General features: G+C 36.5%; 6 protein-coding genes and 1 long non-coding RNA gene across 16 annotated transcripts; 5 read left to right on the forward strand and 2 right to left on the reverse strand.

The window, feature by feature from the left end:
- Positions 1-778: 778 nt before the first annotated feature.
- On the forward strand, positions 779-1,652 carry LOC111299415 (early nodulin-like protein 15). The gene is made up of 2 exons (XM_022894592.2): positions 779-1,063; positions 1,153-1,652. The coding sequence occupies exons 1-2, from the start codon at positions 880-882 to the stop codon at positions 1,497-1,499; spliced, it is 531 nt and encodes a 176-aa protein (XP_022750327.2). The 5' UTR covers positions 779-879; the 3' UTR covers positions 1,500-1,652.
- Positions 1,653-1,957: 305 nt separating this feature from the next.
- On the reverse strand, positions 1,958-2,921 carry LOC149513698 (uncharacterized). The gene is made up of 2 exons (XR_016329809.1): positions 2,482-2,921; positions 1,958-2,384 (listed from the first exon to the last, which is right to left on the reverse strand). It is a non-coding gene; the product is annotated as an uncharacterized LOC149513698 (long non-coding RNA).
- Positions 2,922-2,927: 6 nt separating this feature from the next.
- On the forward strand, positions 2,928-7,171 carry PGR3 (proton gradient regulation 3). The gene is made up of 2 exons (XM_022894593.2): positions 2,928-6,628; positions 6,733-7,171. The coding sequence occupies exon 1, from the start codon at positions 3,239-3,241 to the stop codon at positions 6,554-6,556; it is 3,318 nt and encodes a 1,105-aa protein (XP_022750328.2). The 5' UTR covers positions 2,928-3,238; the 3' UTR covers positions 6,557-6,628; positions 6,733-7,171.
- An 804-nt stretch (positions 7,172-7,975) lies between these two features.
- Positions 7,976-10,106, forward strand: LOC111299419 (uncharacterized). 4 transcript variants are annotated; one of them, XM_089747416.1, is made up of 4 exons: positions 7,976-8,895; positions 9,306-9,376; positions 9,455-9,644; positions 9,724-10,106. In XM_089747416.1, the coding sequence occupies exons 1-4, from the start codon at positions 8,785-8,787 to the stop codon at positions 9,868-9,870; spliced, it is 519 nt and encodes a 172-aa protein (XP_089603542.1). In that variant the 5' UTR covers positions 7,976-8,784; the 3' UTR covers positions 9,871-10,106. The 4 variants fall into 4 exon arrangements, with proteins under 4 accessions (XP_089603542.1, XP_022750334.2, XP_089603541.1 ...); XM_022894599.2 differs by having other exon boundaries at positions 9,455-9,629; XM_022894598.2 differs by having other exon boundaries at positions 7,987-8,895; positions 9,455-9,632.
- Positions 10,107-10,492: 386 nt separating this feature from the next.
- Positions 10,493-16,181, reverse strand: LOC111299417 (putative protein phosphatase 2C 60). 6 transcript variants are annotated; one of them, XM_022894596.2, is made up of 11 exons: positions 16,085-16,181; positions 14,700-14,822; positions 13,955-14,018; positions 13,429-13,537; positions 12,801-12,954; positions 12,287-12,412; positions 11,848-11,971; positions 11,490-11,566; positions 11,345-11,397; positions 11,119-11,173; positions 10,493-10,967 (listed from the first exon to the last, which is right to left on the reverse strand). In XM_022894596.2, exons 2-11 carry the CDS (start codon positions 14,814-14,816, stop codon positions 10,764-10,766), a joined length of 1,083 nt encoding a protein of 360 aa, XP_022750331.1. In that variant the 5' UTR covers positions 14,817-14,822; positions 16,085-16,181; the 3' UTR covers positions 10,493-10,763. The 6 variants fall into 6 exon arrangements, with proteins under 6 accessions (XP_022750331.1, XP_022750329.1, XP_022750330.1 ...); XM_022894594.2 differs by lacking the exon at positions 16,085-16,181 and adding an exon at positions 15,274-15,711; XM_022894595.2 differs by lacking the exon at positions 16,085-16,181 and adding an exon at positions 15,245-15,711.
- A 979-nt stretch (positions 16,182-17,160) lies between these two features.
- Positions 17,161-20,214, forward strand: LOC111299422 (putative phospholipid hydroperoxide glutathione peroxidase). 2 transcript variants are annotated; one of them, XR_016329808.1, is made up of 7 exons: positions 17,161-17,737; positions 17,986-18,062; positions 18,176-18,237; positions 18,360-18,478; positions 18,564-18,731; positions 19,570-19,738; positions 19,857-20,214. XR_016329808.1 is itself a non-coding variant. In XM_022894606.2 (6 exons), the coding sequence occupies exons 1-6, from the start codon at positions 17,441-17,443 to the stop codon at positions 19,597-19,599; spliced, it is 753 nt and encodes a 250-aa protein (XP_022750341.2). In that variant the 5' UTR covers positions 17,161-17,440; the 3' UTR covers positions 19,600-19,810. The 2 variants fall into 2 exon arrangements, 1 of the variants encoding a protein (XP_022750341.2); XM_022894606.2 differs by lacking the exon at positions 19,857-20,214 and having other exon boundaries at positions 19,570-19,810.
- A 120-nt stretch (positions 20,215-20,334) lies between these two features.
- Positions 20,335-23,709, forward strand: LOC111299424 (putative folate-biopterin transporter 6). Its single transcript, XM_022894608.2, has 4 exons — positions 20,335-21,187; positions 21,530-21,631; positions 22,800-22,970; positions 23,059-23,709. Exons 1-4 carry the CDS (start codon positions 20,516-20,518, stop codon positions 23,638-23,640), a joined length of 1,527 nt encoding a protein of 508 aa, XP_022750343.2. The 5' UTR covers positions 20,335-20,515; the 3' UTR covers positions 23,641-23,709.
- Positions 23,710-24,135: the final 426 nt, after the last annotated feature.

Genomic DNA, 24,135 nt, shown 5'->3' on the forward strand with positions numbered 1-24,135 from the left:
TGTAGTAGTAGTCAAAATATGAATAAATTCCTAACTATAGAAAGCTGGAACTGAACATATTGCAGCAGTTTGGTAGAATTAGCTGAGACTGAACTGCTGCTTATCCAATCTATAAATACATAGGACGACCAGCTCCCCAGCAGCTAAGAGATGATGTTTCGAACGTTGGAACTGGCTATCTGCTAACTTGAGAACTACTCCGGTCGGCTGCTCAAGCTGGAGCTTCAAAGCTTACTTGAATCGAAGGAGTTCAAGCTAACGTTAATATTGTGTAATTTTCCTCTGAATTGCCTCATTTCCTTGACGACCGGTGGTGGTGGCCTAGTGGGGCTGGTATGGTTGCACTGGTTATCGTATTGTAATTATCACCAATTTAAGCAAGCTCATGGTATAAGCACTAGAAAACGGTGCAACAACGTAAAATATTGTGAATAATAAAAAGCTCACATTTATTAATGGGGACTTCAAACGTTATTTTCTACTGAAAAAACTATTTGTTGTTTGCTAATAAAAGAAACGTAAAAAACCAAAGGCATGGCACCAACATCTAAGATTTAAAGACCCCAGGGAAGGGATTTCTCTATTTGACCGTTAAAGATCCATTTCCCCCTTTTCATGCCATTTAACCGTTACAACGGCCAAGGGACCGTCGGTCAGAGACTCTGAGCCCAGAAGGCCACGTGGCCAACTTTAACACCATCCTTGTAACGGCTAGTTTCCCTCCCCTTTTCAGTTTCTCACTTGTATAAATACAGTAAGACCCTGACTCACTACTCCCAAGTCCCAACTCACCTTTCTCTTTTCTACAGGAGCTTACCCAGTTTCGCTTCACTTCCTCGCTTTCCATTTCTGCTCAGCATCTCCAAACTTTGATTTCCCATGGCAGCCTTTTCAAGAAGGCTAACTTTTTCTTTGGTGCTCTTGTTTCTATTTTTAAGCTTCACGGAAGCTAAAGAATTCTTGGTTGGTGGGAAGACAGACGCTTGGAAGATCCCATCCTCTGAATCAGACTCGCTCAACAAATGGGCTGAAATTTCCCGTTTCCGCATTGGCGACTCTCTCGGTAATAGAATGCTGCACTTCACTTTGTGGCACTGTTTTTTTCTTCTCAAGTTTTTTCTAATTAATTCCTTTTGGGTTTTGACATTACAGTATGGAAATATGATGGTGGCAAAGACTCAGTGCTGCAAGTGACTAAGGAGGCTTATGGAAGCTGCAATACCTCAAACTCAATAGCAGAGTACAAGGACGGAAGCACCAAGGTGAAGCTCGAGAAGTCAGGGCCATTTTACTTCATCAGTGGAGCTGAGGGTCACTGTGAGCAAGGCCAGAAATTGATTGTGGTTGTGTTGTCTCCAAGGCACAGGTACACTGGAATCTCCCCAGCACCTTCTCCTGCGGAAATTGAGGGTCCCGCCATTGCTCCTACAAGCAGTGCTACAGGGTTGAAGGCTGGTTTCTTGGTGACACTGGGGGTTTTGGTTTTCGGGTTGTTTTGAGATGACTGGATTTTTTTTTTTTTTGGCTTTGAGAGATGGTTTGGGTTTTGTTATCCATTATTGTTGGGGAGATTATTTCATTCTTTTTACATGTAGTTGAGATTACAACTTATCAGTTTACCCTACTTTAATGATATGTTAATCCGTACTGAATTGTTTCCTGTTGATAGCTGTTGCAACTGACCCAGAAACCTGTGAGATTTCATCAACACAATAACAGCACGAATCAGGGTCAGAAGAGGAAAATGAAGGAAATAAACCAATTCAGTAATGTGAAAAGAAAAGGTTGGCTAATGGAATTTCTCTATAGGACTCAGTTATATACAAAGTTGGTTTATCCCTACCAAAGGCAAAAAGAATCAAGAACATAACTGTGAAAAAATAAAGACTGTAAAAACAAAACCCATCTCGGAGGCAGGTCATCATCTGAAAGCAAATCCATGTGAAAAAAGGTAACATGTGAAACGAGTGCTGCTTGAGAATTCAAAATATACAAAGTTGGTTTATCCCTACCAAAGGCAAAAAGAATCAAGAACATAACTGTGAAAAAATAAAGACTGTAAAAACAAAACCCATGATCTCGGAGGCAGGTCAAAAGAATCAAGAATATAACTGTGAAAAAATAAAGACTGTAAAAACAAAACCCATGATCTCGGAGGCAGGTCATCATCTGAATCCATGTGAAAAAAGGTTACATGTGAAACGAGTGCTGCTTGAGAATTCAAAATATACGAACCGCTCGTCTTGTACTTAATTCCCACAAAGAGACCCCCATAATGAAAAATTGAAAATCTAAGTTTGAAAGGAAAATAAATGCAGAGTGTTATACACGATCTGATTTAATGGGATGGTCATCTGGGTGCACTCCGATGCATCTCAACCTCACTGAAAAAAAAAAAAAACAAACAGAAACCATTATCACAATAACAAAAGTTTAAGCATTTAAAAGAGATAATTCACACTAAAATCAAATCCGAAATACAAGTAAAAAGCAAGCGAGAAGAGAAGCCCGAACGCGTTGAAGAGGGGGCATTTGAGCAAGGACATCAGGGTCTGAGAGAGATAAAAAGTGGAGCAAATGGGTCCTCAGACTTTCAACGCTTACTAGCATTGTCTTCACTGAATTTATTACGAACTCTGGGATTACTGAGCTCCCTCTTTCACCTCCCAAATTTTTTCAAGATTCAAAGTTTACTCTCTATTTCTCTCTCTCTCTCTGCTTGGAGCCAACTACTTTTGAGAAATATGCCTTAATGAATTGCAAGGGCTGAAAGGCCAAAGAGGTTTTTGGCGGCAGAACAGCAGTTAGGTTTACTATGATGTTTTTATGTTTGTTTCCGGCTTTTTTTTTTTTCTTTGTTATGGTAATACTTACGGAGTTGTAATAAGTTATATATATATATATATATATATATATATATATATTTTAACTAAGCCAATGGGCTGAAAATATCCTAAAAACCTAAAATGTGCGGTCATGGAGCTCCTGTAATTAAAACAGACAAACCTCTCTACTTTAAATATCCAACCACGCTGAACCCAATCTTTCTTTGTCTCTCTCCAATCAGATATTTTAGTTAGAGCAAATGCCCTTTTCTCTATCTTTACGTCTTCTTGTTCTTTCAAAGAAAATGCAATGAACAGCAGTTATGCGAAAAGTGACCCATCTGTGATTACTTGCTCATGATCATCGTTTTGTTGGTAATAACTCTTTCATAGCTGTTTTAATACTTTGCTCAATGACTGCTTGCTGCAATAGTCTCAATCACAGTTGTATTTTAGTTGATAGTAAAGTCTCTGCTTTTAGCCATAAAAATGTGTCCTTTGGAGGTAGAAAGCTTGGAAATTTAAAGGTTTTGCGATATGGCTGTATGGTGACCTGGAAGAAACGTAGAAAACAGCAATTGGGTTTCTATGTAATGAAAAGTTCATCTGAAATGGTGGTAGCAAATGGGAAATGCAAATATAGCTTGTCTTCTGAGGAAGTTTCGAGGCTTCTCAGGTCGATTCCGGACCCCAAATCTGCTTTTTCTTACTTTAAGTCAGTTGCAGAGTTGCCCAATGTTGTTCACACCACCGAAACTTGTAATCATATGCTTGAAGTCTTGAGAATTCATAGAATGGTGGGAGATATGCGTTTTGTGTTTGAATTAATGCAAAAGCAAATCATCAAGAGGGATTTGAATACATATTTGACTGTTTTTAAGGGTCTTGATATCAGAGGTGGGCTTCGTCAAGCACCATATGGACTTGAGAGAATGAGAAATGCTGGGTTTTTTCTGAATGCATATTCATATAATGGATTGATCCATTTGCTACTTCAATCTGGGTTTTCAAGGGAGGCTCTACAGGTGTATAGAAGAATGGTCTCTGAAGGTCTAAAGCCTAGTCTTAAGACTTATTCAGCTCTTATGGTAGCATCTGGGAAGAGAAGGGATATTGAAACAGTTATGGATTTGCTAGAAGAGATGGAGACTCTGGGATTGAAGCCAAATGTTTACACTTTTACAATATGCATTAGAGTGCTTGGTAGGGCTGGGAAAATCAATGAGGCACTTGGGATCTTGAAGAGAATGGATAATCTGGGGTGCGGGCCTGATGTTGTTACTTATACTGTTCTGATTGATGCTCTATGTAATAGTGAGAGACTTGATCAAGCAAAGGAAATATACTTAAAGATGAAAGCTAGCAATCATAAACCTGACAGAATAACCTATATTACTTTGTTGGACAAGTCCAGTGACTATGGAGACTTGGACTTGGTGAAAGAATATTGGAACGAAATGGAAGCTGATGGTTATGCTCCTGATGTGGTTACTTTTACCATACTTATCAATGCTTTCTGCAAAGTCGGAAATTTAGAGGAAGCTTTTGATATGTTGGAGGTCATGAGAAAGCAAGGGGTCTCCCCCAATCTTCATACTTATAACACATTAATTTGTGGATTATTGAGGGTAAATAGGGTTGATGAGGCATTGGAGCTTTTTACTAATTTGGAATCTCTAAGCATTAAACCTACTGCTTATACATACATCCTTTTCATTAACTATTATGGAAAGTCTGGCTACCATGGCAAAGCTCTCGCGACCTTTGAGAAGATGAAAGCTAGAGGAATTGTTCCTAATGTTATTGCTTGCAATGCTTCTTTATATAGTCTTGCTGAAGCGGGAAGGCTTGGTGAAGCAAAAGCTATTTTTAATGAACTTAAAAGTAGTGGGATTGCTGCAGATTCAGTGACCTATAACATGATGATGAAGTGCTATGGTAAAGTTGGGAAAGTGGATGAAGCCATTAAGTTGCTGCCTGAGATGTTGGAAAATCAGTGTGAACCTGATGTAATTATCATTAATTCTTTGATTGACATGCTTTTCAAGGCTGGCCGAGTAGATGAGGCATGGGAAATGTTTCATAAAATGAAGGACATGAAGCTTACTCCTTCAGTTGTGACCTTTAACACATTAATAGCTGGATTAGGGAAAGAGGGTCAAGTCCAAAAGGCAGTTGAATTGTTTGAAAGTATGACCAGGCATGGCTGTCCCCCTAACACAATAACTTTCAACACCCTGCTGGATTGCCTTTGCAAGAATGATGAGGTTGATTTGGCATTGAAAATGCTATATAAAATGATGACATGGAATTGTAGTCCTGATGTTCTGACTTACAACACTATTATTTATGGCTTTATTAAAGAAAACAGAGTTAATGATGCAATTTGGGTCTTTCATCAGATGAAGAAGTTGCTTTACCCTGACTATGTGACTTTGTGCACCCTTCTTCCTGGGGTTGTCAAGGATGGGCTGGTTATGGATGCCTTCAAGATTGCCCAGGACTTTGTTTATCAGGATGGGATTGATAGGAACAGGTCATTTTGGGCAGATTTAATGAGTGGGATTTTGATTGAAGCTGGAATGGATAAAGCTGTTTTATTTGCTGAGACATTGGTGTGCAATAAGATCTGTAAGGATGACTCTGTTTTGGTGCCTCTAATTAGAAATTTGTGTAGGCATAAGAAAGCCATTTTCGCAAGAGATTTAGTTGCGAAGTTCACCAAAAGTATGGGGGTTATCCCAACGCCAGGAGCATATAATTTGTTAATTGGTGGGCTACTGCTTGAAGTCCATACCACTGATACGGCTTGGGACCTTTTTGAGGAGATGAAGAGCATCGGTTGTGCGCCGGATACTTCTACCTATAACTTGCTGCTTGATGCTTGTGGGAAGTCTGGTCATATGGATAAACTCTTTGAAGTGTATGAAGAGATGATTTGTCGTGGATGCAAGCCTAATACTAAAACTCAGAATATAGTCCTTTCTGGTCTTGTAAAATCAAATAACATAGAAAAGGCTATGAATATGTATTATGATCTCATAAGTGGTGATTTCTGTCCAACTCCCTGTACATATGGTCCTCTTATAGATGGACTTCTGAAATTGGGAAGACTTGAGGAAGCAAAGCAATTGTTTGAGGAGATGGCAGAGTATGGATGCAAAGCTAATTGTGCTATTTATAATATTCTTATAAATGGTTATGGAAAAACTGGTGATGTAGATAGTGCTTGTGAGTTATTTAAAAAGATGGTTAAGGAAGGGATAAGACCAGACTTGAAGTCCTACACCATTCTTATAGACTGCCTCTGCTTGGTGGGAAGAGTAGATGATGCTTTGCACTATTTTGAGGAACTGAAGTTAACTGGCCTTGATCCCGACTTGGTATCTTATAACCTTATGATTAATGGGCTTGGAAGGTCGGGAAGGATAGAGGAAGCTCTCTCTCTTTTTGATGAAATGCAGGATAGGCGTATAAGTCCTGATCTTTACACTTACAATTCCTTAATTCTCAATCTTGGGACAGCTGGAATGGTGGAGCAAGCAGGGAAGTTTTACAATGAACTACAACTTAAGGGTCTTGAACCCAATGTATTCACTTATAATGCTCTTATTCGAGGGTATAGTGTGTCTGGAAATTCTGACCACGCCTATGCAGTCTACAAACAGATGATGGTTGGGGGCTGCAGCCCCAACGAGGGAACGTTTGCTCAGCTTCCTAATCAATCTTGAAAGTTGAAATATCTGGATGCTTATATGCTACTCATTGTAACTGGCTGCTGATCTGCTTACAAAGTGTGGCAGGTACTTCCCTTTTTCAACTCTTCTCATACAGATTCAGAACAATTATTGCAAATTTGACAATTTGATGTCAAAGCCAGTGATTAAGTTCCTTGCATGAATGTCAGGCTTGGTTAGTCTAGCTGGTGCTCTACCCTAATGGAAACCCCACTATTAGCAAGATATTTTCAGATTCAATTTTGTAATAAGCTGATGATGATTTTGCTTATTCTGGCAATGGATGTGCTGGCATTTTAGCTGTTCAGAGAGTGGAATTTATTTTAGCTGCGGCAGTTTCAGCTGTCCTTGGTGCTTCTATTCAAGTTGCAAGTAAGGTGCATTCGAAGGTTTTAGGCTATAGTCCACGAGACTGAATGTTTAATGTACATCATGTGTGTATGATTTTGTGATGTAATACAATAATTTTATTAGCTGCAGATGGCATACGTAACCTTTCATCTGTTTTGCGTTGGCCTACATTGTCCTTCCATGTAAAAAGAAAAGAAAATTTTAGATCATAATATTATTGGTCTAATATGTATATGAACAATATTAGTATTTTCTCCATAGTCAATTCTCTTGTTCTTTTTGATCCATCTTGCTAATGTTACTTCTGTAAAAGTTAGGGAATTTTGAACTTGGGCAGAGGGATTTTCATGTCAACTTCTAGTGCTGTGTGTTCCAGCTCCCCTCCTTGGTATGAAGTGGCTTAAACAGGCTCTGATTTGCCCGGAACCACATATTTGGAGGGTGGAGAGCAATAAAATATGGGGTTGTCCTGCAGGCATTGGACAGGACAGCTTACCAGATGCCTTGTTTGTTGGTATCTTTTTTTTTGTCCTTAAACAACTTACTAGAGGCAATGAAATTTCAAGAAAAAAAAATAAGGTAGTCGTTTTTTTTTCCATTAAATGCAGTTCAAAGATTTTACCTTGATTTTAACACACTAGAGAGTACTAAAACTTTTCTTGAATAATTTTCTTAACGACTTAACCTATCTGGCAAGACACATGTACAGATGAACAAACACTGTGCTTTCATTTTCTCGTACAGATTTTTCTTAAAGAAACAAACATACGCCGAATTTAACTGAATCTCTCGGACAAAATTCATTCCATTGCACGAGACTTCGGAACTGGAGTTTGGACTTTGGTTGATGTCAAGATGTCACTGCAATCGACATGCTTTAGAAATGTCAAAATCATAGGACAATAAAAAATTAATATATTTATACCATGTGTAAATAATATGGTTATTACGACAAGTGTCAAGGCCAAAACCAAAGAGGATATAATAGTAATTTAAGGCGGGATGCTGTAGCTGTTGCTTATCCAAAACTACACAACACACCACCATCTTAAGCCATGTAAAGGTTCTTTCTTTGGCAACTGCAACCCCATCAAACAAACAGTAGCCATTTATCTCCTGCCTTTTATGCTTCCATACCCAAAAATCATCCAAAACAAAATCTTTCTCTGTCTAAAATGGCCCAGATGGACCAGAAATTTATGTACTGCACAGGAGAAAAACAAAACCAAATACAAAATGAAAATCCCCCCTTTCTGCCAAATAAAAATACAAAGGAAAAAAAAAATAAAAAGGAAACATGGAAAGCTAAGACAGATAGAAGGAAAGCTGGATAGATATGTCTTCAATTGTCCTCCAACCACAGAGCTCGCTCTCTCTAAAAAGAAAAACTTCTTAATTCCCACATTTGCCCTTCCTGTATCCCATCTTCCATCACTCATTCAACTCAAAACTCTCTCCCGTTCTTCATGGGCCTTTTCGGGAATACCAGACCAGATACACCCCAACTTTCTCTGTCCTCCCCCTCTTCCTTATTATTATTAGCATTACCCATTTCTATCTCCCTTATCTGGCTCAATCCTGGATTTTCTTGTTCTTTACTTTCTCTCCAAGTTTTGGTTTTGGAATCGTCAAGAAGCTAATAAAGACAAGGGCTTTTTTCGGTTCTTGGAATTTTCTTTCTTTTTTTTTTCTTCTTCTCCTAATTGGAATTGGAGATTGTTTTCTGGGTTATAAATTTTAGGGCAAAAGATTTTCTTTTTTGCAAAGATAGAAGGGCTTCAGAGTTTTCTGCAAAATATCTGATATACTTTCCTGATAAGTTTTTTAATTGTGTTTTTTTTTTAATTGGGGTCTCAATTTTGATAATTAAGATGAAAAGGTCTTCTCTAAATTCTCATCGGCAATGTAACTCTGTTGATGAGGAAGCTAGGGCGAGATTGAAGCATCAAAACCTACTGCAGGAGTTCTTGGAATTGCAAAAGGTTAGTCCTTTGTCTCAATTACTCTGTTTAGTTGTGCCATGTGATTAAACAGGCTGCATTCTTTTGATCATCCACCACTTCTTTTATCATCAAATCATAGATTCTAGTTTCTTGTTTGGTGCTGTAGCTTGTTGGATATTGATATTGAGTTTGTTTCTGCCTACAATTTTACTAGTTACTTAATCCAACTGGTGAACGATAGAATTTTGCTAATTGTTCAAATGTCAGTTTCCCTTGATTATTAATTATACCTCAATTAAGCGAGACGGTTGTGTTAGGAATTGATCAAAACTTATTCTCACAGAATATATAGAGTGAGTGTTTATGTGTTTACATGTTCAGTTATAATGATTCTAACTGATTTGTGTAATTGAGTTAGTGATTTATTCTTTCGTGTCAATCACTCCTAGGAATTTGTGTCAAAGAAGAAAAAAATGCAGACAGTGAACCAGAAGCGAGAAACCCTTTTGGCTGAAGTTCGGTATGATATCTATTTCCTGAATTTGTATGGATTTTTTAATTTTCTAAATATTGATCAAGAAGAACTCTTGAATTCTAGATTTTTAAGACAGAGGTACAGCTATTTATCAATGATCAAGTCTCAAGAATATGAACGACAGCAAGATTCTGTTCAACCACAAAACCCTTACTTGCAAAGCAAAATAGCTAAGAATTACGGCATCAATGAAGCTGTTGAGAGAAGACCGAGTTCTCTTCCAGATTTAGACCCAAATGTGGTAATCAACTTGGTATATGTATATAGATTTAGAACTTGTTGTGCTATTATCTGTTGAAATATTGGAATTATTGACTATTTTGATATTGCAGGTTCATGAGAAACGGGGTGGGAGAAGTCAAGTAGATGTTCAGGCCCCGTTGAGAAAGGAGAAGAAGCCCAAAAACTGTGTGATTAATGGCAAAAGAGTTGGGAAGAAGAAAATCTCATGGCAAGATCAGGTGGCTTTGAAGGTCTAATGAATAATAAGTAATGTTTTCACACACAGTTTAGCAGTGAACTGAGGTGGGGACAAGAGTTAACTGTACCCCTGAAAAACTTTGGATTGGCATTTCAACAGAGTATTACTATCATTGCCTCTTTCACTTATTTCTTCAATGTTAACTGTAAATCAGGGCAAATTTGCTCAGTCTAGCATATATGAATATAGTGGATTGGTCATTTGTCAAAAGTGAATAAAAAATCCTCTTTCAAATTTTTAGTCTTTCAATGTGGTGTATCATATTTGACTGGCAAAGCCTGAAATGTAAGAGTCTAATTTTTAAAAGTCTAGTTTCTGGTAACCTGTGAGAAGTACGTTTTGCATTACAAACGTGTATTCTAGAATGATGACTTAAGGAGTGGCTGATCTTTGGTCAGACAAGGTTTTCAAATTCCTGTGCTCCTGCTGCTGAACCTGAAATGAAGGGGAGAAAATGCCCAAACAAAGTAAGATAGGCTTTCACGGATGAGTTTATCATTATGAGAAGCAAGCAGCACTACAACCAACTGTAATTGCAAACAATTTCTCATCTGAATTCAGAACATTTGGAAGGAGACGAAACTAAAATTCTTGGAAAGGAAGAAACAAACAAACAAGTGTGAAATTCCACGGACCCGTTAACCCAAAAACATTTTATTGTCACCAACCGTACATGTTATTACTTAAATTGTCATATTGTGGTATCGTCAGACCGAAAAACACTCCCATTAATGATAAAAAAATTAAAAAAAAAAGCATATTTTTTTCTTAACATGTCAACTCTTTCCTGCCCTAAGCCGTGTACAAATGCATATCCCAATGTTTGAGAAAATGAAGGGTCCTCGTATCTTCTTCAACCACAGGATCTGATACCTCCACCAACAGATGCAGCTACTTTTCTCGACTTCCCTCTGGCTTTGATTCAGTGTCAACTGATTTGTTATGGGAGGATTGATCTGCAGTTGAGGCTGACTTGATTGGTTTCTTGAACTGCACCAAGATCATGGTCATATTGTCGCAGCCCTCACCAGTGGCTGTCGATGGTGCTAAGCACTTGTCAAGTACTCTCTCACAAACAGCAGAAAGTTTGATTTCCTGCGTTGCATGCAAGAGTTCATACGAAGTACACAAACATTAAAAAAAAAAGGCATAGAATGACCTTGAACTCAATTGACCTAGCAGATTTGCCTAAACAAATATTCAAACATACATATCAATCAAAGTTAAGAGAGGCTTATGCACATACTGAATTTAGTTGTTCATGAATAAAATCTACTAGCTTCTGACTTGATATGCAATCCCTGAAATATAAAATTCAAAATTGAAAAGGCATTAGATACTAAATTCAAGTTGGATACCATTAGAGTGAACCATGAAGAGTAATAAGTAAGCAACTAAATAAAATTTTGAAGTGAGATATGTTAAATTCTAATTCTAACATAATCTAAAAGGAAAAGACATTAGATATATACCAGATTCCATCACATGCCAGCACAATAAAGTCATCATCATCACAGAGCTCAACCTAATTGAAAATTAGTAAGATATAGAAGTTAGATACCACAAGCTCCAAAGATTTTTAGGGCTGGACACATTGCTGACAGATAATATACTTACGGTGTTTATATCTGGATTAGCAGTTACAATTTGCTTTTCAGCAGGCAAAAATTTATTCTGCTTGAATTCCATGTCACCTGCAGGAAAAGGAATCAAAGGATTAAAACTACATCTCTCCACCTCCCTCTCTCTATTTCTCCCCCAATGATGCATAAAAATGTTAGATGTGCATGGATTCATACATTTGCCATAGGACTGTGGGTGTATAGAAATGTTATTCACTTGATCTAGGAAAGTAAGAGTTCTTTGTACCCAGTGGCATGTCTCTCTCTTGAGGAAATTCGAAGGACTGAAGTGGCAAGTTCAACTAGTTCTTTTTTTTTTTGGTTTCTAGATATCAAGCAGGAAGGAAAATTACCAATAGCTCTTGCAAGATTCAAACTGCCATTGACACGTCCTGCGTGTATAAAACCACCAGCTTTTAAAATCCTTGCTTTCTCTGCCCCAAGATCAGGTTTGTGATCTCTAGAGAGATTGTATGCCTACAAAAAAGAAGCCATAGAGGAACAAATAATATAGACCATGTATTCAGAAAGAAAAGAATATTCCCTAGAATGACACTTATGTTTAATGCCCATAGTGCAAAGTACAATAGCCAGAGCAACCACAGATAACTGATTTTTTTTTTTATTCAGAGAAGAGGAATTTGACCTTTGCTATTAGAGCAGGGAGATCATGCACCACCCATTGAGCCAAATGCTCGGGTAGATAATTGAAATTGATTAACAAATATAATCTCTATTTTAGTATCCATTCAAAAGAAACTAGCTAATTACATCTCGCTAATAGAATATTACCTGACAATTTCTAGATATCACGCAACGAGAATCACCAGCATTTGCTACAACAAGTTGGTTGTTTTTCACAATTGCAACACAGGCTGTGCTCCCAGAAGTTGGTCCAGAAAAGTCAGAATGAGGACCCTGATTACCAATTTAAAAAACACAACTTTTACATACAAATTGCTGCAATAAAATAAATGCCTCAATTGTACAAACAAATTAATGCAGGAAAATTATGGATTTATAATTATGCAATCACAACCATCCCAGATTGCACATTATGATCCCTGCCCCAACCCAAAAAGGTAAGTGTAAACTAAGTTCAAGATAGAAATATATTCTCCAACATCTGGCATTGTAAAATACATAGGTACACCACTTCAGCTAAGAGTTAACATTTAGCAATGCTAGTTCTATTATTCTTCTTCAATCTTGGTGTCCATCGTAGTTTGTGGCAAAAATAAAATTCTGTTCAGCATTCTAGTTATGGACAATAACATGGGTATATTCTTTTTGTTTTCATAAATACCTCCTCAAAGGCCCAATCATCGACATGGTCATTCCCATCACCACTCCTAGGAGACCATATTAATCCTTCTATCATGCCGGTAAACTTGTTTAGTTTATCCCCCAAAATGGCTAATTCCCTCCATCCTCTTTGTCCACGCATCATCTCATCCATTCTGCACTAAATGTAAATCATGTTGGAAACACACAAAACGAACAATGGGGAAATGCATTCAAGCCACAAAAGGGAGGGGAAAGTAAGATGGGTTATGGAAGCACTATCATTTGTAATAAAATTTTCCTTTCCCACCTTTTCAAAGCTTAAAAAGCATTTTGATCTTTGTTGAAAGTGTTTTACAAGAAGGAGCCATTAAAAAGCCTTAAATCTGATTAGATAACAAATACTGAAGAGAAAATTATAAGATTTATAACCTTGATGAAATATAAGATTTGAAGTAGAAAAGAGGAACAAAAGGAAAATTCACTCTCACACTTCAAGTATCAAAGAATTGATCAACATAGGTCATTACTTCTAGGTACTAAACACTGAATCCCCTAAATCATTCTGGCACCAGAATTATATTGTTGACTCCCATAACAATGAAAACATTGAAGAACGAATATTAAATCAAGTAATCAAATTAAACAACCTGAAAAATGCTCTCTGAACCGATGTCCCTATGTCCCCAGCTGCATATGCTTCATGCTTGAGAACCTGCTGGTGCAGATATTTGGCACAGAACTTTGCAACTACCTTGCCTGCAAGTTATGAGATAGTATAAGTTGCAGAAAGCTAAACAGAGACCATCACTAAGACTCTTAATCATATTTTAAAAAAGCTCGACGCTATTCCAAGCCTGATCTAGAGAAGTAGTCACTTAGTATCAAAATTAAGCACAGTTGCAAAAAGCAATTATGAGGACCCTTTTAGGAGAAAAGTTAAAAATTCCTAAGCATTCACTGACACCAAAGTGAATTCCCTAAACGTCTCATCAGAATAATTGAAAACAAAAAGGCTCAAAGATCCTTCAGTTGGTTCAAGTTATAAAAGGAAAAAGGTTCGTAATCAAATGGGAAGCAACAAAAAACTCAAGTTCAGAAGGCCTAGAACAAATGAAAACCTGTATTTGGAACTGAAAACAATCATAACAGGTACCTGAACCATGCAAGTCTTACCTCCGTGACCATCATAAACACCAAAGAATGAAGTAGAAGCATCCAGATCAGGATACGCAGCATGCTAACAAAACAAATAATAAAAGTAACTAGAACATATCCATAATAGAAAAAAGAAATGGGAATTTGCAAGAAATATAAGATAATGTAAGCTAATGTTAGCCTTGAATTGATCCTTATTTCAATTTATTTTTGGGAAAGAATTTGGAGACAATCCAATTCATCCCCTGTAGGATAGTTATCTACACTTAAGCTAACTGCTACAATATTTATAACATAAGGAAGACAGACAGCAAAATGACTCAAATTACAAATTGACAAAAATATAAACTATAAGGACAGAAAAAGAGAGGAGATAAATGTATAAAAAAATGGGGATAGAGTCCACTCTGATTGCAGTTCTAAGTAGAGATTTTTGTAAATTGGAGAAATCAAATTTCAATGACTTAAGAAGTTATTTGTAGAATAATATATAAACTGTAAACGATAAATGAACTTTAAAAGTGATTATAATACATGTATGTCTTGTGTTTTTGAGGCGATAATGGGGAAAGAAAATGGCGCAAAATTCCATTTAGAAGGGGTTTCATAAAAGACTAAATCCATCTACCAAAACTTTCTCTGAATAACTCATTGCTAGAAACTTAAAACATAGCCTTCCACCCCCCACAATATAGTTTCAATATAGTAGACTGCAATAAATGATTAGAACAACTGAAAATTAAAGGTTTCATTTGTTACTCACAGCATCTTCCATAGTTGCACGCCATCCCTGCATGGATGATACACCATACCTAACCCTATCATTCTCGCCATCTTCTGAGAATTTCTCCGTTTTGGGGGTGCTGAGATAGACACCCATCTATGTCTGCAATCCATAATCAATCTTATTGAGTCAGTTTTTAAACTTCAAAAGTATTTAAAACAAAGCGTTGATTATTCCATCTCCCCGAGTTTAGCAGCTAAAAAAAAATTAGAACCAATAGCTTTGTTGCTGATATATATTTTAGAGAACCGATCATTAATTCAGACATTGTCAAGCACACGAAAGACAGAAATCAGACAAGAGAATAATCAGAGAAATACAGAAACTCCTAAGACAAATAAGTAGAAACATACAAGACAGATCCTAAATTGAATGCTAAGACGAGGCAATAAACTAAAGATCACTGCTTTGCTAAGATCAAACTAAAGGTAAAACAACTAAAGATCACTGCTTTGCTAATTTGATACATGTCGATTAAAGAAGGCAAGCTTCAAAAGAGAAAAAAAAAAGGTTAAAAAAATTACGTTTATTATAGAGTTTTAAGTGTCCTTACATGCCCAGCTAAAAATTATCTATAAAGGAACAAGATACAGGGGCGAGTGGTAGAAACCGGAAATGTCTTGAAAGTATAAAAAATGGAGTCCTTTCTAAAAACTAACAAAAACCCAGGAGAATTTTCTCAGAATCTGAAATGGAAAACAAGATATTTAGGGTGACAGAAGCAGAAACATTCAAGAAAAGGACAGACAAAGAGAGAAAAGAAAAACAAAGAACACGAGATAAGAGAGGGAGACAATAAATTAGATTCTTTTCAATCAAGATCAATTCTTTTGAAATCAAGGGTGTTATGCTTCCGACTATTGGTGGACTCTCGGGGCCATTTTCAAGTTTTCCATTTCTCTCTCCTAGACTTGGGTAGTTTGGGTTGGCTCCGCTTTCAACTTCAAACTATTTGTTCAATCTTGCTGTCTGATCCCACATATTTGGTTTACTGGAAATTACGAAATGTTTTGACATAGTTCAATTATAATCACAAATTATTAATTCACAATAACCACATTAAGAATATTTATTAAAAAGAAAACCAATGTTATTTTCTTAAACAAGCACAAGGAAGTTCTGTTCCTTTGTTACCCTAAAAGAAGAATAAAGTTACAGTAGTACTAAATCTCAATTAAGCCTTAACATTTTTTTAGTACTTTTTTTTTTTAAATTCCATTAGGGGATTTAAACTTTTTTGGGTTAAAAAGAGAGTAAAGTTATTATTTTACGCTTTACAACCATAACTTTTGCTCTTATTTCTGAATATTAAATACAGGAAGGCCTGAAAGAATCACCGGATCACTGACCAAATCAAGACTCACCGGATTAAAATATTCAACCAAAATCCTATAACATTGAACCTAAAATCTGCAGAAGTAGATATTAAAGTAATGAGACGGCCAACTGGTTATATCAAATCTTTCGGGTATTTATTTAAGAAAGATGGACCAAACAGCTGTTGTTGATGTAGCCAGTCATTCATATTTTATATTTTCTTTATAGTAGTTTTTATAGCATGTTCTGCACTTCTTGGAAGACGATATCATTAGTTAATATATTATTTAAAGAATTATTTAATTCATATATTATTTAAAATAAATTAATTATCAGTTAGTATTGCATTAATTAAAAATTTTATATTTTAGATATTATATTAAACTTTTAAAATATCAAATTAAATATTTATTATAATTTAACAACTATTAATTACATTAATCCTTTCAAAAATTCATTAAAATATTTTGGATATCTTTTTATTTTCTTAAGTGATTTTTTTTTTTCTAAATATTACAATGACCTACCGTTTGAGCCTTGGATCATTTATGCTTCTCGAGCTTATCTGTAGTTTGGTCTGTTATGTTAATTAATCTGGAATTGTAATTTTGTGGCCATAATTTTGTCCAACCAATCCAAAGACAGTTTGATATTTTTGTATTATAACGTATATAAGATTATACTTTTATATTAAAATATTTTTTTAGAAATTTGATCATTATTTTGTTGAATTGTAAAGTCATGGTTTTGACTTTCCGAATGCATCAAAGTTTCTCGAGGGGATGGGGCTCTTTTCCTCGAACTTGGATATGTCATAGAAATAGTACAATTTTATTGACCCAACAGGAGCCACGCTCCTCAAAACTCAGCCACTCGTCAGCAGCTGAAGCTTCACGAACGAAAGAACGAACCAACCATGCAGGTTTTTATGATTTCAAGTGGCTAACTAAATCACATCCCTGCCATATTTTGTAGGAAAATTATTTTCTATAGTTGAATACTTTCTTATTACCATTACCATACTTGTTTAAAAAAAAAAAAAAAAAAAAACTCCTCTAAATTTTGAGATGTCATTTACTAGTTACTACACTATACTTTGCTTTGGGGAGCCTTTTAGCTGTTCTTATCGCATTTTAGTCGCCAATGTGCCCAACAGAACATCTTAACAGCGTACAAACAGAAAATAGTACAAACCAGAGGGTGGAACAAGACATAAACAAACACAACAGCCTAAAGGAGCAGTTCCACTACAAAATCCTGTCAGACAAATGTCACATTGGATTGGCTTCACAGTTTCAGGATAAACAGTCTAATCCTTTTGTTGCTATAACTATACATAACCAGCAGTCGCATTTTAGACAGTTACACAGTTACACAGATACAAAAGAAAAAGGAAGAAAATTATGGCTTCCATGCCTTTCTCTGCAACATTTCATTTTCCTCATGATTTTTCTCAAACCAAAAAGAACTCAGTTTCGTCTTCTTTGTGGCCTTCCATGCCTTTCTCAACTCCTTCCACCAAATCATCGCTTGGGTCTTCAAAATCCGCCTTTTTGCAACATGGGTTCTCCTTACAGTCGCTTACTGCTTCTGGGTTTGTCTTCAAATCTAGATCTTCTGGGTTTGTCTTCAAATCTAGATCTTCAGGGATTTATGCTAGAGCAGCTAAGGAGAAGACTCTATACGACTATACTGTGAAGGTACAATCTTGGAGAAGAGCTCTCTTTCCTTTTCTTTCTGAAATTAGTTTTATGGATCATAATGTTAATAAAATTTAGTTTATGTTGAACAAAAGTTCCAAGATTGTCGCTAAATTTAGCAGAATTTTGACTTCAATATATTATCATAGTTTTTGGAAAAGATTTTGACTTTTAATATTTTATCATGGAAATGGAACTTGATAATACTTTTCACTTTTTTTAATGGATCTCTCTCTCTTTTTGGGCAGGATATTGATGGGAAGGATGTTTCTCTTAGCAAATTTAAGGGAAAAGTTCTCTTGATTGTCAATGTTGCTTCAAAATGGTACTGCCTTCCTTTCAAGATAACTACAGTATTTCCTGTGCTTGCTCACCTTTAGTCTTTTTTTCTGTCCTTTACTTGGGATCTAATTGAAGAATTTTCATTTTGATTCCTAGTGGTTTGACGACATCAAATTACTCTGAGCTCTCCCACATATATGAGAAATACAAGACTCAAGGTGAGCCAAGTATTCTTTGTTTGTGTATAATTGCTTTTTTGGTACTCTATGTGCGGTATAATTGTTTTTTTTAATTAATGTTATCATGTTTAATAAGATCTGTTCATGCAACTCTATGACAGGATTTGAGATTTTAGCTTTCCCTTGCAATCAGTTTGGGGGACAAGAACCTGGATCAAATCCTGAGATTAAACAATTTGCATGTACCAGGTTTAAAGCAGAATTTCCAATATTTGACAAGGTGTGTCTAGCTGCTTTGCTATTGGCTATAGCATTTGTGATATAGATTATATTTTAAGGACTAAAAGGGAAGTTTTACGAAACAGGTTGATGTGAATGGACCAAATACAGCTCCTGTTTACCAATTTCTGAAGTCCTCTGCAGGTGGATCTTTTGGTGACCTGATCAAGTGGAATTTTGAGAAGTTCTTGGTGGACAAAAAGGGCAAAATTGTGGAGAGGTATCCACCAACAACATCGCCTTTCCAAATTGAGGTTTGTATCCTTCTTCTCTTTACCAATCAGGCTAATCTCAAAGCAATTGAAGCACTAACGTCTTCATAACATAATAATAAGTACGCTTTAAGATAGTGGTATATGCTAAGGCTTGTAATGGAACATCAATGTTAACACTATAACATTTTTACTAGACCCAATCATTTTTTTGCAGTTTGACATGAATGACTCTTCCCAGCCATCCCTTGGTAGATATGTTGATAAAAACTGGTGGCTGGGATATTTGATTGATATAAAACATATTCTGTTACTGCATCTGGGGCATTGGAATGCCAATGCTGTAGGCAATTTTCTTGTCTGATATAATGGTGAGAACAATAATGCCTTACCAGCTTTGGCTGGTATCAGAATTGGTGTTACAATCAAACCTAAAATCTGCTATAAGATCATGGAAACCGATTCCTTTGAAATTCTGAATTGGATGACAAATTCAGTAGTAAGCTCACTGTTGAGTGATAGCACTATGTTATCTGGTGGGTGGGAACTTGTTGCTTTTCTGCATTGATTTTATTCATTGCTTGGCCTCGGATTGAAAATAGTTTGTTCTGGACTTGCCTGTTTGCACTTCCTATGCTGACACATTGACGCTTGTTCACACTCAGTACAATAGATATGTGCATATTGTCGTGGGCTCAAGTTGACAACATATGACTCTATGTTGTTATTGGATCCTTGATTTGTTTATATCTGGTCCTTTGTTTTAAAGGAAGCACTACACCGATCCTGAGTCGCACCTTAAGAAACATGTATTATTATTATTTTTTTATCTAGACGGGATTCAACTAACCAATTTTACTTTTCTCATGATGTGGTGCAGAAAGACATTCAAAAGCTCCTAGCGGCATGAATCTTGAGCCAGAGTAACTGCTAGTGACAGAAATAAGTAGATACATGTAAATTTCTCAGTCAGGAAAGGAATAAGGAGTGGTATTTTCTGCTAGATACATCAATATGTACTTTTTTTTTCTTTTCCATGGTTAGACACGGTATGCATTTAATTTGCATTATTTGTTCAAATTTCTCCTTAACAGTTATCAAAAGTTGTTTTATTTTGCTCACCTTTTCCGATACCTCTTCTCATTTGGTTCTCATAATTTCCTCCAGGAATAGAGTTGCAGAAAGGGTTTCTCTGAAACGTGGATATAAAAAATACTCAAACAACTTTATCTCCAATATCATTTTCAGAAAATTTCACTTTATTAACTAGAAAGTGCCTTGCTGCCGTGCAGCTAAATTTGCAACTAATCCGATCAGATGGTTTGGTAGTGGTCACTTGGCCTCCTTTAATGGGAGGGAGTGGACAAGCTTGTCGTCTATGGTTTAACGTTTTTGCTGTATAACTTTTCTTGTTTCCCATTTTTATCTGGTTAAAGACAGAACAAAAAAGCTTGACGTGTTTGATAGTTCAGTTAAACCAACTTGACTATTTTAATATAATATTCTATTATATTGTTTTGCTAAATATATAGTACCACTATACTTGGAGGCCGGATTTTGGTGCTTAAAAAAGAGGTTACCCGTGAGGTAACTACTCCGAGCCTGACCGTGTAGAAGGATAAAAATTTTTCAAGGGAAAGATAATAGCAGCATTTTAGTAAACTATGGCGAATGCCTGGAGTCTTGCGCCATATTGAACAATAATATAATTCCCGTATGGCATAACTGGGGTAGGTCGTAGATGTATGAGATCCTAAAGTAAACGTTCACATGTTCTCTAATCTGTTGTGCCATATGCAGATCCATGCTCCTTTAATTTTTTAAAAATGGATTCCTCCGAAAAAGAGGGACTTGTTGATGAATCTGTGCCGTCCCAAAATTCCGCCAGCATTTCAAACAAGAGCAATTTTGATTCGGCAGAAATCTGCAAGAAATGCAGTCTTTTCTCAGTCTTTCTTGAGCCTTTTCAATGGTTGCAAATGCTATCTTCCCAGCTAGATTCAACTTTCATCTTTGGCATAGTCCTCGTCTATGGCCTCAGCCAAGGCTTCTCTGGCTCTTTCTTCAAAGTAGTCTCAGACTACTATTGGAAAGATGTTCAAAAAGTTCAGCCGTCAGCGGTTCAAGTATACATAGGCCTATACTATGCTCCATGGATTATGAAACCTGTTTGGGGTTTATTCACTGATGTTTTTCCTATAAAAGGCTATAGAAGAAGACCATACTTTGTCGTTGCTGGTGTTCTTGGGGGTGCCTCTGCGTTGATGGTTGCTCTTATTGGTGACTTGCCTGCTGCTTTGGCACTGGGTTGCTTGGTAGGGGTTGCAGCAGGCATGGCAATAGCAGATGTTACAATTGATGCGTGTATTGCAAGAAACAGTATTGAGGTCCCATCATTGGCTCCAGATATGCAGAGCCTTTGTGGAATTTGCTCCTCTGCGGGGGCTTTAATTGGTTACTCCACCAGTGGGTTTTTTGTTCACCATCTCGGAGCTCAGGTTAACTCTTTTTTCTTTTTTTTTTCTTTTTTTTTTGTCAACTTGTAGATATCCGTACCATAGCAATTTGAAAATTTAGAAGCTACTATCTAGGACTGAGTAAATGTGGCTGAAGATTGAGAAAATGGCCAGAAGAACTGGTTTTTGACCTTAAAAATTGTTAGTTTTTGCTTGCTTTCAACATCTTAAATTCTCAAATTTTCAAGCACTAATCATTTTGACATTTGATTATAATCTTTAGTGAAACCAAAGTTATAACCATGTAAAAACTCTTCTATATTACCTCCTAGCTTGGTTTCAAAGTTCTCTGTCCCTTTTTTTTAACATATATGGTTGTTGCAGGGAGCTTTGGTTCTTTTGGCTATCCCGCCAGTTTTTATCATATTGTTGGGCTTTGTGATTTATGAAAGGAAATCTTCCGGCCTTCACTCTGAGAAGCGGAAGGTTAGATTTTTTTTTTTTTTCAGATAAATTATCCTGCAAATACTATGTCGTTGCAGTTTGGTAAAACATTAGAGCCATTTCTTTTAAATCACGCCATGAAACTATCACGAATCTAAGGAAGAGTCCTAAATCCCACATCAAACATAATAGGAGGGTCACTGAGATATATAAAGGTTCATACCATCTCCGTCTTGTGAGGCGTCTTTTATAGGACAAAATCGTGAGGTCAGGGGAGGTCAGAGCGGACAATATCTCACAAGGATGTGAACTGTGACGGAAGACTGATCTGAGACGCCGGAAGGGTGAATGCTCGGATCCCGAAATCGCACGGGTTCGAAACTTAAGTCTCGACCCGTGAGGCTCCACCTTGTTGGATTCTGAAAAATAATGAAGACACAATTATTGGTTTTCCAATTAGCACACATTCAGCCAAATCAATCTAGATCATGGCAATTGGTAATTTTTAATAGACTGGAGCAAATGGATTATCTCAGTGCAGATGTAAGATCTGGAAATTTTATCCCCGGGTGGTCAAAAGGACAGAAAAGAAAGGTTGGCCTAGATTATGAAACTCGCAGTTATCCTGCAAAGTTTAGGAGGTTTCTGGGGATTATGCTTTCTATGTAGTTTTCAACGCATAAGGAGGAGTGATTATTGAAAAGCTAACCACTCCTATTACCTTAAAATAGAGGGTAGACTGTATCCAAGGGCTTTTTATAATCATGTTTGAAGATGTAAAGACGAGTTCTTTTTTTAGGTAGATTATTATCTGTACATGAATGTCTAACTTAATCTATTCATAGTATGTTACCATTCTGGAATTAGCAGTTCTTAAAAAGTTCAGATATCAACATCAAGATCCCTCTCTTTCCATCCCATGGCCAAAACACCAATTTCTCTATGTTGAAGAATATATGCCTTCTTTGGTCTCTTTAATTTGCATGCATCTCATGTTTAATTATACTGACATCTAATCATGAGGAGAGGAGGGCTATCTACAACCACATATTCCAGCCATTAGACTTTAACATTTCTGTCTCTGAACATTCCATCCATTATTTCATCAGATTGAGAAGCAATGAATACTTGTTGTAGCCAGAAAACATCTCTATGCTAATATTTTGTCTCCAATTCTTGATGTATCTATGCTGTGTGGATGCTTATACAGGCAATGGAAACCTTAGGGGTGGCCATAAGGGGCATGCATCAGACAATCAAGTTCCCTCAGGTATGGAAGCCATCGCTATACATGTACCTCTCTTTGGCTCTCAGTATCAGTACTCATGAAGGGCAGTTTTACTGGTACACTGATCCAAAGGCTGGACCAGCATTTTCTCAGGTTTCTCATTATCCCAGTTACAATTAGAACACTCAACGACTACCATATCCCTTTCACATTTCTTTATCTCATGCTTTCTTGAGTGCAGGAATTTGTCGGGGTCATATATGCAATTGGTGCAATGGCTTCAATGGTAGGGGTATTGATCTATCACAAGACACTAAAAGACATCCCATTCAGAAACCTACTCTTTTTTGCCCAACTCCTTTATGGCACATCCGGAATGCTGGATCTGATCTTCATCCTTAGATGGAATTTAGTCCTTGGAATTCCAGATTACTTCTTTGTTATCATGGAAGAATGTGTCTCAAGAATTATAAGCAGAATAAGGTGGATTCCCATGATTGTATTAAGCACAAGGCTTTGCCCTCTAGGCATTGAAGGCACATTTTTTGCACTGTTAATGTGCATCGATAGCCTTGGTTCCCTGACCTCCAAATGGGGTGGAGGAGTTGTTCTTCATATGTTTGATGTATCCAGGACAGATTTTACAAACCTGTGGATGGTTATTCTCATTAGAAACATTATGAGAATTGCGACTCTAAGTTTGATTTTTCTTGTCCCCAAAGCTGACCAGTCAGATGCTTTGATTCCGTCAGATATTTTAACATCAGCTGTAACCTCCCATAATGAGGGCTTGGAACTTGTCCCTAAGAATGACCAAGGATGAAGTCTAGTTGTTGTTCTTTTATATATTTATAAATTATAGGAAAACCATTATCAACTGTCGATTGCATCATGCTCATAAGTCAAGAATTTTAAAATTCCCTTCTCCAGAGTTCACTGCTCAAGTTTCCATGGCTTCCCAGACTAATTCTTTAATTTCCATCTTTTTGTTGCAATACTGAAAAATAAAATAATGGAAAATTCAACGGCCTTATGTATCCAACCGCTTATTACTTATCTCTCTCTCTCTCTCTATATATATATATATACATATATACACTTTAGTTACTAATATATACACCCTCTGTTTGAATTTTTTGAACAAACGTAACTTCAATTTTTATTTGTTTAAAATAATGTACTAAAATAAAAAAAATTTATTCAATTTCTTATTTTATTAAAAATTAATTTGATTAAAAAATACAATTATTTTGAGCATATTGGATATATATATATAAAAAAAAAAAGAGAGCGGAAAAGTCAACAAGGTTGACCAATG

The sequence above is a fragment of the Durio zibethinus genome, chromosome 18 (assembly GCF_047325235.1).
Source record: "Durio zibethinus cultivar Kanyao isolate XHJ-2024 chromosome 18, ASM4732523v1, whole genome shotgun sequence".
Lineage (NCBI taxonomy): Eukaryota > Viridiplantae > Streptophyta > Magnoliopsida > Malvales > Malvaceae > Durio > Durio zibethinus.

Excerpts from the sequence above, each read along its gene's own strand:
- LOC111299415 (XM_022894592.2), top strand. The coding sequence starts at position 880 with ATGGCAGCCTTTTCAAGAAGGCTAACTTTTTCTTTGGTGCTCTTGTTT. Across the intron at positions 1,064-1,152 it reads CCGCATTGGCGACTCTCTCG|TATGGAAATATGATGGTGGC; the intron begins GTAATAGAATGC and ends TTGACATTACAG.
- PGR3 (XM_022894593.2), top strand. The coding sequence starts at position 3,239 with ATGACTGCTTGCTGCAATAGTCTCAATCACAGTTGTATTTTAGTTGAT.
- LOC111299419 (XM_089747415.1), top strand. The coding sequence starts at position 8,785 with ATGAAAAGGTCTTCTCTAAATTCTCATCGGCAATGTAACTCTGTTGAT. Across the intron at positions 8,896-9,305 it reads AGTTCTTGGAATTGCAAAAG|GAATTTGTGTCAAAGAAGAA; the intron begins GTTAGTCCTTTG and ends AATCACTCCTAG. Across the intron at positions 9,633-9,723 it reads CAGATTTAGACCCAAATGTG|GTTCATGAGAAACGGGGTGG; the intron begins GTAATCAACTTG and ends TTGATATTGCAG.
- LOC111299417 (XM_022894596.2), bottom strand. The coding sequence starts at position 14,816 with ATGGGTGTCTATCTCAGCACCCCCAAAACGGAGAAATTCTCAGAAGAT. Across the intron at positions 14,019-14,699 it reads GTGCAACTATGGAAGATGCT|CATGCTGCGTATCCTGATCT; the intron begins GTGAGTAACAAA and ends TTGTTTTGTTAG. Across the intron at positions 10,968-11,118 it reads TTCATGAACAACTAAATTCA|GAAATCAAACTTTCTGCTGT; the intron begins GTATGTGCATAA and ends CATGCAACGCAG.
- LOC111299422 (XM_022894606.2), top strand. The coding sequence starts at position 17,441 with ATGGCTTCCATGCCTTTCTCTGCAACATTTCATTTTCCTCATGATTTT. Across the intron at positions 18,063-18,175 it reads GTCAATGTTGCTTCAAAATG|TGGTTTGACGACATCAAATT; the intron begins GTACTGCCTTCC and ends TTTGATTCCTAG. Across the intron at positions 18,479-18,563 it reads AATTTCCAATATTTGACAAG|GTTGATGTGAATGGACCAAA; the intron begins GTGTGTCTAGCT and ends TTTACGAAACAG.
- LOC111299424 (XM_022894608.2), top strand. The coding sequence starts at position 20,516 with ATGGATTCCTCCGAAAAAGAGGGACTTGTTGATGAATCTGTGCCGTCC. Across the intron at positions 21,188-21,529 it reads TTCACCATCTCGGAGCTCAG|GGAGCTTTGGTTCTTTTGGC; the intron begins GTTAACTCTTTT and ends TGGTTGTTGCAG. Across the intron at positions 22,971-23,058 it reads CTGGACCAGCATTTTCTCAG|GAATTTGTCGGGGTCATATA; the intron begins GTTTCTCATTAT and ends TCTTGAGTGCAG.